Source organism: Centroberyx gerrardi, chromosome 6 (genome assembly GCF_048128805.1).
Source record: "Centroberyx gerrardi isolate f3 chromosome 6, fCenGer3.hap1.cur.20231027, whole genome shotgun sequence".
Taxonomy (NCBI): Eukaryota; Metazoa; Chordata; class Actinopteri; order Beryciformes; family Berycidae; genus Centroberyx; species Centroberyx gerrardi.
In genome coordinates, this window is record NC_136002.1 from 17263754 (window position 1) to 17280787 (window position 17034).

Below are 17034 nucleotides of genomic sequence, written 5' to 3' on the forward strand. Positions count from 1 at the left end.
TGAAAGACAAGAATAAAAATGCAAAGAATAGAACAAGACATGAATAAAAATGCAAGAACTGACAAAAAAGCAGAAAAAATTAATAAGTAGACATACACACGGACACACCCACACACACATGCACACAGTCATGAGTATACATACATCCACAGACAACTGATTAATCAAGACAAAAAGCTAGCGAGTAAAAATGGATTTTAAGACTATTCTTAAACAAATCAACTGAATCAGCAGATCTGATGTTTTCATGGAGACTATTATGTTTAATTAAGAGGGGGTTCTGAATTTGATTCCTGTTGAATGTCCCTTGTCTAACCGTGTGTGTATGTGTGTGTGTGTCATCGTCAGGAACCTGGGCGAACTGATTGACCGGTTTGTGGCTGACTTCCGAGCACAGGGCCCCCCCAAGGCGGGGACGGAGGAGGGTGGTGCGGTGCTGCCGAGCTGCGCTGACCTCTTTGTCTACTACAAGAAGTGCATGGTGCAGTGCTCCCAGCTGAGCACCGGAGAGCCCATGATTGCCCTCACAACCATCTTCCAGAAATACCTGAGAGAGTACGCCTGGAAGATCCTCTCTGGCAACCTGCCCAAGTAAGACTGTCATCTCCGGTGGTTCAGTCTTAGTGTGTTAACTTAAAACCAGCTTCCAGCTAAATCTAGCTTTTTAACTTGCAGCTAGTGGTACCCATTGTTTTCAGTGAGGAATGTTGACAGAAACTTTGTCCCATAATCTCATAACGTACCTGTATGATGAAGAATAGTAGACTAGAGTTCAAAGTGTCAGGGTCATTCCATGAAGAAATAAAAGGCAAGCATGTCATGACTTGGTAAAAGGATGCAATGAAGATGAGATCCCACACTCACTAAATTTCCATCTTAGAATGTTTGCCGACACTTTTACTGACATGGTCAAATCTGACTCCAGCTTTGAAGTTGGAATTTATTAAAGGAAGGATGATGGAAAGGAAAGGAAAATAAATCAGGACGGGCTTAGCGAGCCCCACTTTCCTTATTCCCTTCAGTCAAGCTCAGCCTCTGGGCTTTTCCAAAAAAACATTTGATAAATAGTCACTTCATAACAGCAATAACTGTATACTAAAAACAACGTTGGAAGCACAAACCAGCTTATAGTGTTCATTGTCTAATATTCCAACCATTTCCATCCATCAAAAACCATTTAATTTTCTGTGCAATAACACATACCGATTTTTTTTCTCGATTTGACTTTTGACAAACAAGCGTGCCACGCCCAGAATGGTTAATTCTTCCTGCATGGCGATGGGGCTTTTTAGGAGTTGAGTTTGATAGTTAATGTCTTTAGTCCTTGCTGTGTTTGATGGGCTGGGGTTGCATGCTATGTGGGATCTGGAGATGGTTATGTTGCGGCAATGCCTAATACACTACCAGCAAAAACATCTCTGGCTCACTGGCCACATTAGAACCCCTCGCTGGCTGTGGTGTACACACACACACACACACACACACACACACACACACACAGGCACGCTCTGTTTCTGTCTCAGATATAAATGCATGCTAATTACACACTTGCAGTCACTGACACACTAATGTATACCGTATATATAGCCGTGTACAAACACACTCAGGCAGAGAGATGCACTCTCACACTTTGCGAGTATATACACATATAGACGCATGCGGACCACACTCATCTTGTGTGGTGTGCTATGTATTGTTTTTGGGAGGTTTTGAAAGGGGCCCTCTCAAGGAGCCGGAGCTATGTTGTGGTTTTAAACACATGTCTCTGCTGTGACGTTTATTAATGAGGGGGTGGTATGGCCGCTGAAGCCACGTTGGCGCAGCATCCTTTTCCTTATCTCTGCTTCTAGCTGTGCCTGTTGTGTCTCAGTTATAAAAAAAAATGTCTTCCTTTACCTGTGGCGTAAAAAGATACATTCCACTAGGGGTTTTCTCTTATGGCTCAGCAACAGCAGGGGTCCACAGCACCTTAGCAACAGCAATGTAGGGCAAGTGTGAAAACATCCTGGCACCTCTGTTAATTCTTGTAGTTCACCTGTAGTTCTTTCTTTGTCTGCCTCTGTCTCTTTCTGTCTCAATCTCTTACTCTGTCTTGCTGCTTTTCTCTCCCCTCCTCTGTGCTTCCCTCCCTCTCTCCAGGACCAGTAGTAACAGCGGGGGTCTCACCATCAGCAGTCTGCTGAAGGAGAAGGAAGGCTCGGAAGCAGCCAAGTTCACCATGGACGAGCTCTGCCTCATCTGTAGCATCCTCAGCACTGCCGAGTACTGCCTGGCTACCACACAACAGGCATGCACACACACACACACACACACACACACACACACACACCGCACACCGATAGACCTTTCAGTATCTCTTAAATGTATACCTTTCTATTTTGATTTGAACTTTTACCAGGCACTTGTCACATTATTGGGGAGGAAGACATTTCTCACTGAGCTACCACCAGAACTCCTGTTAGCATTGTTAGTGTTCTTACTTGAATGGGTACCACTACCTACAAACTAAAATAACAAACTGTCTTGTGGCTAGCTGTACAATTTAGTTTGAATGAAGAATGCTAACAAAACTGAAGTGCCACCAAAAAACCTCTTCCCTGCTTTGTGACAGGTGCCTGTTGAGGAAAAATAGCAGGCTAAGGTTCAATATTTCAAGGTATCACTTTAGAGAGACTCACTCAGTTGCACCCTGTGCACTCAGAGACAGGTTCTACTTTACAAGCTGATAAATCGATATCCCAGTCACTGAGCATGCAGAACTAAAGATTTATCATCAGTGACAATAGCTGAGGAGCATGAATAGGCAGATAGTGTGGCACACAGCTGTGAGTAAATAGTTGCTTGTCATGGTGGAGGTTACAGAATGTTTGGTCTGAGAGTGTTTCATCAGAGTTTTGAGGAACTCACAGTAACTGTTGGATGATTACAACACAACCTGAATGGTTTCATCAGTGCTGTCGTTCTGCAATATACATACTCACACACACACACACACACACACACACACACACACACAAATACACAGTGCTTAGTCATGCCAGCATGGAAAAAAGGATCAACACAAATTTGAATAAACATAATTTCAAGTACCCTTACATTCTGTGTAATACATATCCTTAAAAAATAAAGTAAGTATGTGTGTGTGCACATGCGTGCATGCTTATTTGTGTTTGTGTATTCCAGCTGGAAGAGAAGCTCAAGGAGAAGGTGGATAAGGTCTTGGTGGAGAGAATTAATCTGACTGGGGAAATGGATACATTCAGCACGTAAGTGACAAACACACATAAATACAAACAATTCTGTTTTCTAAAGATCACTTTTTAATGCTGTCACCTATTCAGCTTTTCTGCTTTTCCTCAGTGCAGTGCACCTTATTTCTTTTTTTTCAAGTAACCCATTTTTGCATGAGCATTGCCAAGTTGGCAAAGGTTTCCCCACATCCATATGAAAACCTGCACAATTCAAAGAATGTCTGTACAAGGCAATTATTTAAATGTGTCCTCTGTGTTTCTCAGTGTGATCTCCAACAGTATCCAGCTACTCGTTCAAGATCTTGACGCTGCCTGTGACCCTGCTCTCACAGCTATGAGCAAAGTAGGCCACACACACACACACACACACAAAATCATCTCAAAGGTCTAGTGTAAATGTGACATCTTAAAATTTTATTAGAAATGATTGTGACAATACACAAGCCTGACATAAATATTCTTCGCACCCTAGTTGTGTCTAGCCTCTGATGCCTAACTCTCTCCCTCTCTCCTTCTCTCCCTCTCTCCCTCTCTCCCTGCAGATGCCGTGGCAGAGTGTGGAGCATGTGGGCGACCAGAGTCCTTATGTGACATCAGTCATCATGCACATTAAGCAGAACGTGCCGATCATCAGAGACAACCTGGCCTCCACACGCAAATACTTCACTCAATTCTGCATCAAGTTCACAAAGTACAATACATACACACACGTATGCCTTCACATACACACGTTTTTTCTGCATCCATAGTTAAGACCTTGCATTGACTACATTGACTCTCAAGGCTCTAACCTTAACTTTAACCCTGCCCTACTTCATACCTAACCTCGACCTACGTATACCCAAACCCTAAACCTAACCCCATTTTTGTCATTTCTCTCTCTTTGACTAGCTCTTTCATCCCCAAATTCATCAACCACCTGTTTAGGTGTAAGCCTATCAGCATGGTGGGAGCTGAACAGGTAAGCTCAATTTCTGCTTCGCTTCACTTGAGATGTGTTGTGAGTCATCATGAGTACATTTCAAGTGTACTGTAAATGTATATGTGCTATCAGGTTGTAATTGCATCAGAAAATACACACATTACATACATTATTATGTGCATTGAAATATTTTTTTAAATCTGGTATGACTGTTAAAAGCTGTTAAGTTTCCCCAGATAGTATTCATCACCTCAGATTTTTGCACAATTTTCACAGATGTGAATTGTAGTATCAGGTTCTGGTCATAGTGATTATAATGCACACAACAGTGCTCATGATGCCTTATAATGCCTCATAACAAAAGCTCAACTGAAGTGTTACCTGAGTTTCTGTCTTGTGTGTTCTACCCCACCAGCTCCTGCTGGACACTCACTCCCTGAAGACGGTGCTGCTGGACCTGCCCTCCATAGGCTCCCAAGTGCTCCGCAAGGCGCCGGCCAGCTACACCAAGATAGTGGTGAAAGGCATGACCCGGGCAGAAATGATCCTCAAGGTGAGAGCGAGGCACTTACTTAACACAAACCCGCTCCAGTGCAGCTGCTCCATGGCCAATAGTAGAATGTTGTAAAGTGTGCTCAGCCTGCCTTCTTTGGATGAAGGTTGGAAAAAAAATTGACCTCAAACTCAGCCTTGCTCCTAAAGCCAATGGAAATGCCGTTAAAGAGGTCCATTTACCATAATTTAAACAGTTTACTTTACATATATAAACTCAGAATGAGCTCGCATTTTTAACTGATGGATTTTAATGAGAACCCAAGTTCGACCCTAAATAGAAATGACTGACTCAACTTAAACTCATTGTCAGGGCTGCTCATTATTTAAGGGACTTCACATTTTATGACATTTAACTTGGGTGGCTCAAGTCATGCCGGCCATTTTTACAACCAAAACTTGAGTTGCTGTCCTTTAATGGCTCGGAACCTTTTTTAGAGCCTTTGCTGTAAATATGCTCCTTTTATCTCTTGTTTGCCATTTAACAAGTGTAATGTTAAAACTCTGACACATCCCTCTAAACATGAACTTTGCTATCTTAACCCCTGGCCAAGAATAGTCTGGCACAACTTGCAGCTAACCACTTTTTCCACTGATTCAGACTCCATCGTAAGAAGAAACAATAGGCTAAATCAACACTGTTTTGAGTGTTTGTGGTTTGACTGGCGAGCCGCTGTTAAAATGTTTGTCTGAGTCGTTTGAGCAGATTATCAATTTAGAGTTTATTTTGGGCAGAATAACCCTTTAATTGTGTCTTTAACCCCACTCAGGATAGCATTTTATGAGCATGTTTCCATAACCTAGTCCATCTCACATTAGGTAGAGGAGGGAATAGGAGTGGAGCTTGTGCACCTCTTTGGTTTAATGAGTGAGACAGACCAAGGCAGGACACACACACACACACACACACACACATTCTCATACACAGCATGTGGTTGACCTTGGGCCAGTGAAAAGGTGTGAGTGGCTAAGTAAATGCGTGCATCCATGCGTCTACTCACGCAAACACAATCACAAACCCACACACCTAGTAGGAAATGTTTACATGCGTCACTCATGCATGTATTGATGTTTTTGTTTTTTTTATTGAGGAGAGTAAACACAGGATTGAGCCAGTCAACCTTGCCCCAGCGTTACCTTATGGGACCCTAGAGGACAGTGGTATGTGGCTGCCGTAGTTTAACCCCATCCTAATTACCAAGAGATGCTTACACATGCACACACACACTCACACACACACACAGTACACACCCGCCTGTCCCTTGATTTTTGTTAGGCTCCCTGGAGGCCTTCCTTCCTTCCTGTTGTTATCCTTGATGTTTGTAGCAGTCAGAGGACGACCTGCTCTGATATCATGCGACATCAGCTCTTCCTCCACTGTGGAGAACAGCGGGCCATCAGCAAACAGCAAAATGTACAAAACTCTTTCCTCACTCTGTCTCTATGGCTGGACTTCAGCAAAGACAAATACAGGCTTGGAGGTAAAGAATTGGTTAAGCAATGTTAAAATCATGGCTGCTGAGCCTTTTGGCGCCTTTATTGATCCAAGACGCATAATTGAAAACGGTAAGATACACATTCATGCTTTGGGCATTCGGTTGCTTGCTTGTAAAATATCCCAAAGCCAGGTCAATGTCAGTTTCAAGTCTGGGCCAAACTGAGAAATATATTCTAGTTGAGATTTCTAAACCCACATTTGAGTCTTCAGCCTGTGTCTTCTCATCTGTATTTCTGTTAAGTCAAGTAACTGAAAGAATGTGTGCAATTGTAGGATACTTTAACAAGATCTAATGCTAAGTGAAGCAATAAGCCACAAGATAATATTAGTGATTTATGGTAATATATACAATGCTGTATTACACTCTACGCTACATTGTCTTACACTCGGGAGTTCTGCCACACAAAATTTGTTTTTGAAACTGTCTCACCATTTTATCAACCCATTTTGACTGTTGTCTACTGGGATGTGAACACATTGTTCCACATGGCTTGTGTAGGTATTCCCTGGAAAAATGCCTTGAATATATTCGTATGCATTCCCTCTTGTCTGCCACACATTAACGGGGCTTTCATACTATAGAAGTATAGAATGCTTTCAGATCAGCCCACTGCTGTCAGCTCTCTATGAATCTGAACGCCAACGGGCCACTTCAGCTGGGATGTGATCTGGTCCTGCAGAACTCTCAAAGACGTGGTTGATGCTGCATGAAGGCCTTAGAGCCATTAACATGCATTGCTATGATAGCGGAGGGTAGAGAAGAACAGAATCCCGTGGCAGAATCATTGTTGAGGCGGGCAAATCTGATACTAGAAGAAATCTGAAAAGAAAACCCTGAGGGAACATCCTTATTACATCCCATATTGGAGAATATTTTTTATATATAGACAAATGAGACAGTCCTAACAAAATGAAAAGGGAATAATAACACTGCAAATTATAATATGAATAATATATAATCCAATACACTGCTGTTGTAGCAGATTTTTGATTTATTTCTTTAAAAGAATAGAGCATGACACATTTAATTACTGGTCAGATGGGCTGTTCCAAAGGAAATGTACTCAATAAGTTGCACAGAATTGACATTGATTGCGAAGGATAAAAGTCCTAGAGGCACAGCTATGAATATGATCATTGAGATAGTACATAGTCAAAGCTTGAAGGCCGGAGATTTTTGCATTCTGCACATGTGGAGATGTATTTTTGTATGTGTCTCAGTATGTCTTTGCAGCCATTCAAGATAGGACAAAATGAATCCATGACTTTAATCTATAAGGGCCTGGGCTTTGGCGAGTGAGCAGGTGTGGGGGTTTTGGCTGCTTTGTTTTGAGATTCAAGGACAAATTGTCAGATTTGCTGGGCATTGATATCATAGAGGGTGTAAAACAAGAGTGAGGAACCTGTGAATAGATCAGAGAGGATGAATCTCCTGTCGAAATGCCTTTTGAAGAGAAAAGATGTTTGAGGATACACTGTAGGTGCTTGCCCAGAGAATATTCCATGTTTCTTCTGGTGACACCAGTTTTCTTGCCGCTTTTGAGAAAGGAAAGGTGTGACAAGAAGAGGGAAAAGAAGAGTATAGTGACTTTGAACCAAGCGTCAAATCGGTTGTTGTTGAATCTGGAAATTATATACTGTATTTTTATCTGATAAATGTCATTAGAGAAGTGGATGTATTGTCGCCAGATATATACATTATGTGTATATTCCATGCATTGCAATTTGCTTAATGGTAGCAAGAAGGCACAAAAGGATGAGTTCTCTGAAGGTGAATCTCTGGGGATCCCATCCATCCGAAACACTTTTGAAAGAGCCTTACAAAGATTTGGAGAGTTTATTGGCCTTGGGAAGAGAAAAGCCATATGAGTAAAGAGAGGCTCTTGTAGTCTGGCCAGCAGTTTGGCCATCGACTTTGTGCAACATCAAGGTGCCTCACAGGTAATTGCTTCCACCTTGAGTTGGGCCTAAAGCTGCTGAAAGACGAACCCCTAGAAAATCAGGTCAATACACAAATTCCTCTACATAGCCTCAACAATAGTTTTCAATTACACTCTATGATGCAGTGTGACTTGAAATCAAATCTGTCTTACCCCCACTAAGAAATTGTGCGATTCAGTTGGGACGATTTGAAGGATCACTTTCAGTTTTCAAAGCTCACTTATTGAGATTTAGCCAAATAACCCACTACGTTATTTCTTGCAGATTCGATTAATTAAGCACAGGAGAAGGTCTGTGAACCGAAAAATTGTTTTTCCACATAATCATGAGGCACCGAGAATAACATTGTGAATCAGTATTCTTTTTTTTTTTATATCTTCTACCCAAGAGAAATGTATATATCCATACAAATCTTCTAGAGGGTTAAATTGGAGCTTGACAAAACCTTGTATTTCTACACCATTAATCTTAGTATTATCTGATATATGAGAAGGCTATACTGTTCACTCAGTCTAATTGCTTTTAAGTGGTGTAGGGTTGAGCAACACAGTAATTGTTATTCAGCAGAATTGAGTTGGGGTGTGTTTGAATTGAAGTTGAATTGTAAGTCCTCCTTTTACAACGTATTTGCCACACATAAAGCCAAAATTGATGAGTTATTGAAATCTTTTATCCTGTGTGCCTGTGTCATTTTACACAAATCAAGACAATGCTATAGACCTTCCAGTTCGATGTAAGGCAACTGAGGCCAGTGTGTTAAAGATTATTCAGCGTTTGGTTGTTCTTCAGTTCTCAGAAGAGAATAGTTACAAATGGTTTCTTTGAGTTTCCCCAAGTACGTGAGATCCCGTACCCCAAATCTCCATGCAGTTGTTGTCAGATTAGATCGATAGAGCCGGGTTGTCTACTATGTCAACCAGTGCACAGTTATGTTCAAAGTACATAGGATTCTTTCTCTCTGTCTAAGACGGCCTCTCTTGGCCAATACGAGGCCTGTGAGACGTGGCTGTTTTCCACGCTCTTCCAGCCCGGCCCACCAGAGCTCCAGCTCTCTCCCACCTCTGAAGTTCTCTTCTGGGGAGTGTTGGAAAGGCAGCCTGCTTCCCCACCCTTGTTCAGCCTGGATGTTTTTTTCCCTCACTCTGTTGCTCTCTTTCTCTCTCTCTGTCTCTCTCTCTCTGCCCATTTCATTCTTAAGCTCTCTCTCCCCTTTTCTTTCCCTTTTTTTACAAGGTCCCTCCAGGCCTTTCCCTTGGCCAGGCTCCAGGACAGTTGCTAAGTAAATCACTCAGTCGGCAGGAGTAGGAAGGAACCAAAGAATTCCACACAATCCTGAGCCTTCCATGCCCTCTCTCTCTCTCTCTCTCTCTCTCTCTCTCGCTCTCTCTCTCTCTCTCTCTCTCTCTCTCTTTCTTTCTCTCCTCCTTCCTCTTTCTCTCTTTCTTTCCCTTTCTTTCTTCTGATTTCTCCACACACTTTCCCTCCCTGTTCTCACCTGCTCATGCCCTTCTGTCCCCTGTGCAAAATGAGAGTAGTAAAGCAAGAAAGGATGTGAAGCGAGGGAGAAATGTTTTAAGAGATTGTTTGTGTATGTGTGTGTGTGTGCACGCATATGCATGAGGTTGGAGAGGGGGGGGGTGTCTGTCAGCCATGTGTTGGTCTGCCTGCTTTGTAGCGGCTGCAAGCAATGCTATCCGATCCACGTTTTCCACCCTCTCTCTATTGTTGGAAAAAAAGAATCCAATCCACAAGGCTTGTGCCCCATTTAACTGTTTTGCCTGGTCTCAACTAATGCTGATTTTTGCCCAGACTCATTATAGCTCCAAAATAATTACCGGTGAGGCTAATTCTTGCCCACTCATGCATGGAGTAATTGGTCTGTAAAAAAAAAAAAAGAAAAAAATAAGCGAGAGGAGGGGGCTCCTAAATATAGCCCCATAGTTTTTTGTTTGCAGCTTGAACCACTTGCACACTGTCTGTTGTAGTCCTCCCCCTCTTCCTCGTTTGGTCCGTAGCTGCCCCATGTGGGATCATTTAAAGATCTCTTGGGTCGTCCCATGATGGTTCACAGGAAAGGCGGGGGGGGGGGGGGGGGGTTGGAAGCCAACATTAAACTCCACTCCTCCACAGGTGGTGATGGCCCCACATGAACCACCAGTGGTGTTTGTTGACAACTACATCAAGCTCCTGGCCGACGGCAACCCCGAGACCTTCCAGAAGATTCTGGACATGAAGGTCAGTTGGTCTGGACATACAAGTGTTTTAATTCTCTCTCTCTCTCTCTCTCTCTCTCTCTCTCTCTCTCTCTCTCTCTCTCTCTCTCTCTCTCTCTCTCTCTCTCTCTCTCTCTCTCTCTCTCTCTCTCTCTCTCACACACACACTTTGTTTCTGTGTCACCTGTTTTCATGTTTCCCACTTCCTCCTGTTTTGCATATGTTATGTTGTTTAACTGTGATGGGAACCAAAGCACTACCTCATTTAGAGCTTTTGTGGTTCCTCCTCATTGTTTGCTGGTTTGATCATTTCCCCTCCAACAGGATATTTCATGCATTCTCTGTGATGTTTTGTGAATTTGAACACTGTTGCAACTTGCTCACATAGGGTCTGAAGCGCAGTGAGCAGAGCAGCATGCTGGAGCTCTTCAGGCAGAGGCTCCCCACTCCTCCCTCCGGGGCCGACGGCGGCCCCTCTCTCTCCTTCAGTGCCCCGACCCCTGAGCAGGAGTCCTCCCGCATCCGCAAACTGGAGAAGCTCATCAAGAAAAGACTGTGAACAGACTTGCACACTCGATACCAACCTCGAAACTCAGAAAGGCTGCAGGCCGAAATGGTCCTTTCCCGTCTTACCCTCAGTTATTCATCACAAAGACTTTATCATGCTCCATTCAGTTACAGTGGAGAATTGCAGGAAGAGCAAAAAGTTGACTGATTATTCTGACTGACATTATTATGAGCCCAAGCTGAAGTTGGATTATGAAGAAACTTCCTCAGCTGCTACATGCTGTTGGCACACGTCATTTACTTCTGTAATTTCCCACCTTTCTTTTCATGACACTAATGTCTGCGCTTTGTAACACTGTAAAATCTGCTGTACATCACACACTCAATACATTGCTGCACAGTGTATTTGCACTCAATAGACTGAATGCAGAGCTATTAACTAAGAACTGCTCAGAGCGCCACTGGCTGCCACTCTGGCACATATCCAATCCAGAATGATTACAGGCAGGCTGACCTTAATTAAAGTGAATGTTCTCTGAATATCCCCATTTATCTCTAGGATAGCCATGGTCTGTGACAGCTATTTTTATTTCAAGTGGGGGATACCGGTTTGCAGTTTGCATGGATCTCTGTGATCCATTAAAGTGGGCGTACGTCATAGGGGTCGGCCGTGTTTGTGTGAGCGGTGTCCCACAATGCAACACTGACTCCGGGTTCAGAGTTCCCAAGTCTGGAACAAAGAGGATCTTTGGCTTTCGTGCATCCTCGGTTAGACATGAGGTCGGCTTTGTCTTGGCTTTTGAAACTCCCCCTAGGTTGACTTGGAAATTAGAACCAGCTAGCTCAAGTCTATTAACTTGGGCCTTTGCCTAGGAGGGAGGGAGGGAATGAGTGAGTATATGTGTATATGTGCGAACGTATGTGCATGTGTGTCTGCTATTTGCTCTTCACCTATAAAATAGTTCAAAATCATCTTAAATAGTTTCATCTTCATGGTTTGTGCTAATGTCTCTTTTGCATTGACATGGACACAAGGGATTTGTTTGTTTTAGTGCAAGAGAGACAGACATGTTGTCCATGTATCCATCCAGCAGCACATTGTGTGCTGTCTGAATTCCCTTGTCAGGCCCCTTGAGAAGTTCTCTATAATTTGATGAAGAAAATTTCATTTGATCATGAAAAGATGTGCTGAGACAGCACACAGAGAGGCTTGTCTTGACACTTTGCCAAGCTCTCCCTGTCAGTCTAAAGCAGCTCCCTCATATCACCTCATCAATGTCAAATGCTTCTCAGTCTTAGGAGAGATAATGAAAAGCGTTCATTTTGAGGTCTATTCTGTGGTTTGAAGGACTGTCTGGTAACTGATTTTGATGCTTGCAGTGCCTCTCAGCTTGGAAAGTCCTAGTAAATCAAATAGCCTAAATATAATGCCTAATGTTATAATTGCATTTAGTGTACACATTCCTGCCTTCTGTTGATACAAAATGTTACTTGTTTGTATTGTCTGAATTGTATACTACACAAGAGGCAATTGTTGAACACTATTAAAACTTTGCCATAAGTTATTTCGTGTGCTCCGTCAAATGAGTGTATGCTTCAATTATTTGCACATGTTTTGCACAATATCAGGAAAAAGCGTTCACCTGATTTTCATCACGGTCCAAGCTGTATTTTGAATGAGGGGCAGGGAAAATTCCCATGTCTCGTTTCGTTGCCGCTAATCCTTCCCCCCAATCAGCAGCGAGTAAATGCTTTAAAAAGGCGTTTCCTTTCCTATATTTCTGGAAAAACAATGAGACCCTTTGAGAGAAGAGAAATTTGAAGACGAGCAGCGGGCGGGACGCCCTCAAATCCCTTCTCCGGTGACACCATTAGGATTAATTAAATTTGTCAATTTGGACAGGATTTCTCTCTACCTCCCATTTTTAGTTTTACTGGTAAGTTGGGCTATGCTTTGATGTTTTGGACTTTGAGAGTAAAGGACACGTGTTAAGTTTAGTTCAGGTGTTTTGGATGCGGTTTGGAAGTCTGGATTTGCGGCGGTCGGGGAACTGAATCACCGGCCGGTTGATGAACTTCCCAGCGGGCAGCCTTGCACGCTGTCCGGGCAGAGGTCGATAGTCGCACCCGAGGGACCTCGCAACAAAACCCGTGGACCAAAAAAGAAAAAACCCACGACAGGAACTTGCAATCTGGAAGTTCTCTCTGTTTCGTAATCCGCATCTTTGTCGCTGGGGTTGAGTAACTTTGAACCAGAAATGGTGGGCAGGTTGAACTTGCCAAATGTATGTGAAGGAGATCCGCTGGACATGAGCTGCAGGGCTGAACGAGGACTGGACAGCCCGGACTCCGGGCTGCCCCCCAGCCCGAGCCCCAGCGCCTGGCTGCTGCCTGTGTGCGCGGAGAAAGCCGGGGGCATGAGCCCGGTGTCCGAGGACGAGGGAAGGGGCTGCCTGGTAGGTACTGCTCCCTGATACTTTCACTGTAGGTACACTGAAACAAAAATGGTAAATTATGACTTCCCGAATGTGATCACCATGAGGCAAACAACCACAAATGAACCAAAATCAACTAATGTTTTATTTTTTACCCCATATAATGTGTAAAACTGTCCTATATTAGTTTGATATTATGTGTCTACTAGGAATTTATCTAATTGAGATTCATGTCTGCCTGAAAAGATGGGTAAACTCTATTCTAAATAAAAAGGTGGGTAAACTGAGTTTAGGTGTGGACCTCCAATACATCCCTGGTTACATTGCATCAGAACAGATAACCTACGTGTGGGAAGTTGTCGTTGAAATTGCTGCTGCCTCTCAGCACATTTTAATGTTATTCATTTCAGGTCATACAATAGTGCCCGTTGTTTTGCTGACTCATCACGAGCCAAATAATTAGTCCATGAGGGCCAATAACACTGTCGGCATCTCTACACAGGGCTTGCTACGTGTCCCGGCCAATTGGGGAAAGTGGGTCACGTCAATACTAAATGGGGCCAATGAGCACTTAGCAGTATTGGCTCCTTATGTTTTGACTGTCGGCTGACTTTACATTGCAGGTTCCAGTTTTACCTATTGGATCTTTTCCCCAGCTGCACCCGTTGTCCTTCGGGGAGGGAATAGCACTTGATCCATTACCACCGAAGGAAATAAGGTGGGGAGGCTATAATATGGCCTATTCTGTTTTGCATTCCTGGTCTGCATTTTGAGGAGTGAGAATATTCATACCATTCAAAAATGACTGTAGTGGCACACTATGAGGATATTAAGTAGGCTATGGTGTTTTTGCTTTAATATGCACCACGACAGCCAACAACTAGTTTAACTTTGTGAGACTTTTCTAAAGTAAAGTTTACACAATCAAAAGCTTCCACAATCAAAGCATACGAAAGACACAGAAACAAGCACAAGCAAAGAAGAGGACAGTGACAAAAGTGAAGACATGGCCAGTAGGGCTGGGGTGGGATACAGGCCCTGGGGGTAAGGGGTAATAGGTTGTAGTGAGGATATGGACTATAGGCTAGTTTCTCTCCGTTGTGCTCCGCTAAATAAACATAAATCTCCTCACAGATACACCTCGTCGGTGCACTACGACTCGGCGCGTCACTTCATCCAGGACGTGTCCCTGCAGCCGCGGGGCCAGGGCCTGGAGCACTACAGCCAGACCGTGGTGGCCCTGCCCCACAGCACCTGGCGCCGCTACAAGACACAGCTGGACTTCCAGCCTCGCCAGCGGGTCCAGCGCTTTCAGAGCACCACCATCATCTACCCCAAGCACACCCGGGCCGTCTACACCACAGAGCTGAGCTACGACTGCCGCCGACTAGCCAGACGCTTCCTCTCCAGCGTGGAGCTGGACAACCGCAGAAAGCTACCTCAGTGAGGGGAGGCAGGTGGTTGGGGACAGGACGGGGCGGTCGTTCCCATCGCCCCTGTCGGTCACCAGGCTGACTGCCATGGACCTGCCGTGTTGTCTTTTTACAGCCGTGTAGCCTGCTCTCCTTTTTTGAGTGTCCATCCCTAGAGGCGGACAGGAAGCCTTTGTGCTGTGTGAGTGTTGCAAATGGCAGAGATATAAAAAATTTACATGAATGTGTCATTTTGCTTCAGTTTGTAGCTAGTCCAAGGTTTCCAAAGGGACACTCATATTGGATTTGTTTTAATTGGCTGTTGATTTGTAGATTGGACTCATATGGACTGAGATGAGGAAGAGGAGGAGGAGGGGATGGGGAGGATGGAGACTCTCCTATCTGCCCTCTGCAAAGTCACTCTTGTCACATTTCATCAAGTGGGCAGAATGATTCGTTTTAAAATTGAATGGCGAGGCTCAAATTCTAGAGGATTGGGAGCTGCCCTTCAGTCACACACACACACACACAGGCAAACTGCCTGTAAAGCTGTTATGGAAGAGAGGAGCACTTTTAAAACTGCTAACCTGTGGTTCAAGGCAACTAGTATGTTAGTAGGGGGTGGAAGGGCAATGAAGTTAAATGTGGTGTTGGAGGTTTGATGCAGACTAAGGAATCACCAAGTGAGAGTTAGGTTTGTATCCATACAGAGGGTGTGGTGGTGAAGATGCTACACATGTCGGTGTCTTCCTAAATCACAGGGTATTATTGGGTGTTTCTGCACAACACTAACATAAGCGAAGCCCTTCTCAAACCTTCTTTGATGGCTCTAATTCATGTATTATGTAAATGTGGGCAGACTGAGGAAACTTTTCTGCTCATTTGGGTGCACAAGTTGCTACAAACTGAATAGGTAGGTAGTGTAGATGGAATGTGAGAGTGTGGGTTTTAACTGAGAAGTGGATAGTGTTTTGGTGTCTAGCTCCCACTGGCTTACTGGTGGAAATAACAGGCTGCATTCCACTCCTATTTCCCTTTGGCTTGATTCTGTTGAAAATTATGTATTTATTCTTCTGGACTTCTATGATCTGGGATTTCATCAGCCGACTAACGGGTCTCTGCAGACTTGTCGAGGGACATATTTCTGTGTGCCTTTATTGATGTATCTATTGATGCTTCTTTTTGATTTTAGCTACTTGTTTAGTGCCCGTTTGAAATAAAAGTGTTTTAATTCAATAAAACAAGTGTTTTTTTTTGTTGGTTTTTTTTGAGCAGGTAGTCCCTCATCCTTTTTTATAAAGTATGAAGGCAGAGAGGGTTGGTTCTTGGTTGTCTGGGTTTGGAAAATTCTTTACATTAGCAAATATTGACCATAGGAATAACATGCATGAGTTCTCAAAATGAGTGGTGTTTATTAAGCGTCTATCATAATGAGGAGGGATATTTTCAAGGTAGTGCTGCTTTGATGCTCTCTAGTGGGCAGAGAGGGAAATGCTTAACAATAAAGCTTGATTTTGTTTAGGAGCAAAAATAGATTTTGTTTTTCAAACCGAATATTCAACATTACAGATCTTTATTTGGATGCTTTTTGAGATTTTCTGCTGACTTGAGTGGAAAGAGACTGGAAAGCTGGGAGAGGTGACATGGGATGCAACTGAAGTTATGGTCCAACTTCATATTCATGTTATACATGATGAGTACATCAACTGTTTACTAACAATCTGGGATGATTTCGCTAATTGTTAATGTCAATAACGAGACAGTGATTACTGACAGAGTATAAAGTCTAATTTTTGCTGAATTTGTATTGGATGAAAATTCTTTTGTCTAATGTCTTTTTACTGATTCCATATGCCGCAGCTGATCAGCAAAACATTTTAGACGGCTTGTAAAAATGTGGAATGTTTCAGCACACATTGCAAAAATAGAAGTGCTGCGCCATTCTCATTTATTTATGATAACTGTAGGTAGCTCCATGATATAGTAATAAGGTCAGAGAAACCAAAAGAGGTTAACTACTCTGCTATACTCAATATATTCCTCTTTTCATACATTCCCCTATCTATAAAAAGTTTATAAAGTAATGCCTAGTAGTCTTCTTTGTACTGGAAAGGTATAAGAGAGGGCTGTTAGTTATGTGTTCTTCAGTTTGAAAAGAGAAGGTCAAGGGAGGCTGAGCCAGTATTGTGATATACCTTGTAATTCAACAGCTGGATATTAATAATTCACAAAAATCATCTCAAATATAGCTGTAAACCCTGAAAAGCAAGTGTAACTGTCTGTATATTTTAAAAAGAATTCTT

At 43.1% G+C, this 17034-nt stretch overlaps 2 protein-coding genes across 3 annotated transcripts in view; both read left to right on the forward strand.

Annotated features, from left to right (window-relative positions):
- Positions 1-12535, forward strand: part of vps53 (VPS53 subunit of GARP complex) — a 29484-nt gene extending 16949 nt beyond the window's left edge. For both annotated transcript variants that reach the window (XM_071900642.2, XM_071900643.2), the window contains exons 14-22: positions 349-591; positions 2140-2287; positions 3184-3266; positions 3516-3594; positions 3794-3942; positions 4143-4212; positions 4589-4726; positions 10295-10399; positions 10766-12535. In XM_071900642.2, the coding sequence (XP_071756743.1) occupies positions 349-591; positions 2140-2287; positions 3184-3266; positions 3516-3594; positions 3794-3942; positions 4143-4212; positions 4589-4726; positions 10295-10399; positions 10766-10936 (1186 nt within the window). In that variant the 3' untranslated portion in view covers positions 10937-12535. The remainder of the gene's footprint in view (positions 1-348; positions 592-2139; positions 2288-3183; positions 3267-3515; positions 3595-3793; positions 3943-4142; positions 4213-4588; positions 4727-10294; positions 10400-10765) is intronic.
- Positions 12536-12684: 149 nt separating this feature from the next.
- Positions 12685-16369, forward strand: rflnb (refilin B). Its single transcript, XM_078284042.1, has 3 exons — positions 12685-13340; positions 13943-14037; positions 14454-16369. The coding sequence occupies exons 1-3, from the start codon at positions 13143-13145 to the stop codon at positions 14764-14766; spliced, it is 606 nt and encodes a 201-aa protein (XP_078140168.1). The 5' UTR covers positions 12685-13142; the 3' UTR covers positions 14767-16369.
- The last annotated feature ends 665 nt before the right edge of the window (positions 16370-17034 follow it).

Bases quoted from the DNA above. Each gene is read 5' to 3' on its own strand.
- rflnb (XM_078284042.1), top strand. From the start codon at position 13,143: ATGGTGGGCAGGTTGAACTTGCCAAATGTATGTGAAGGAGATCCGCTG. The intron at 13,341-13,942 runs GTAGGTACTGCT...TTTACATTGCAG, and splicing joins ACGAGGGAAGGGGCTGCCTG to GTTCCAGTTTTACCTATTGG. The intron at 14,038-14,453 runs GTGGGGAGGCTA...ATCTCCTCACAG, and splicing joins TTACCACCGAAGGAAATAAG to ATACACCTCGTCGGTGCACT.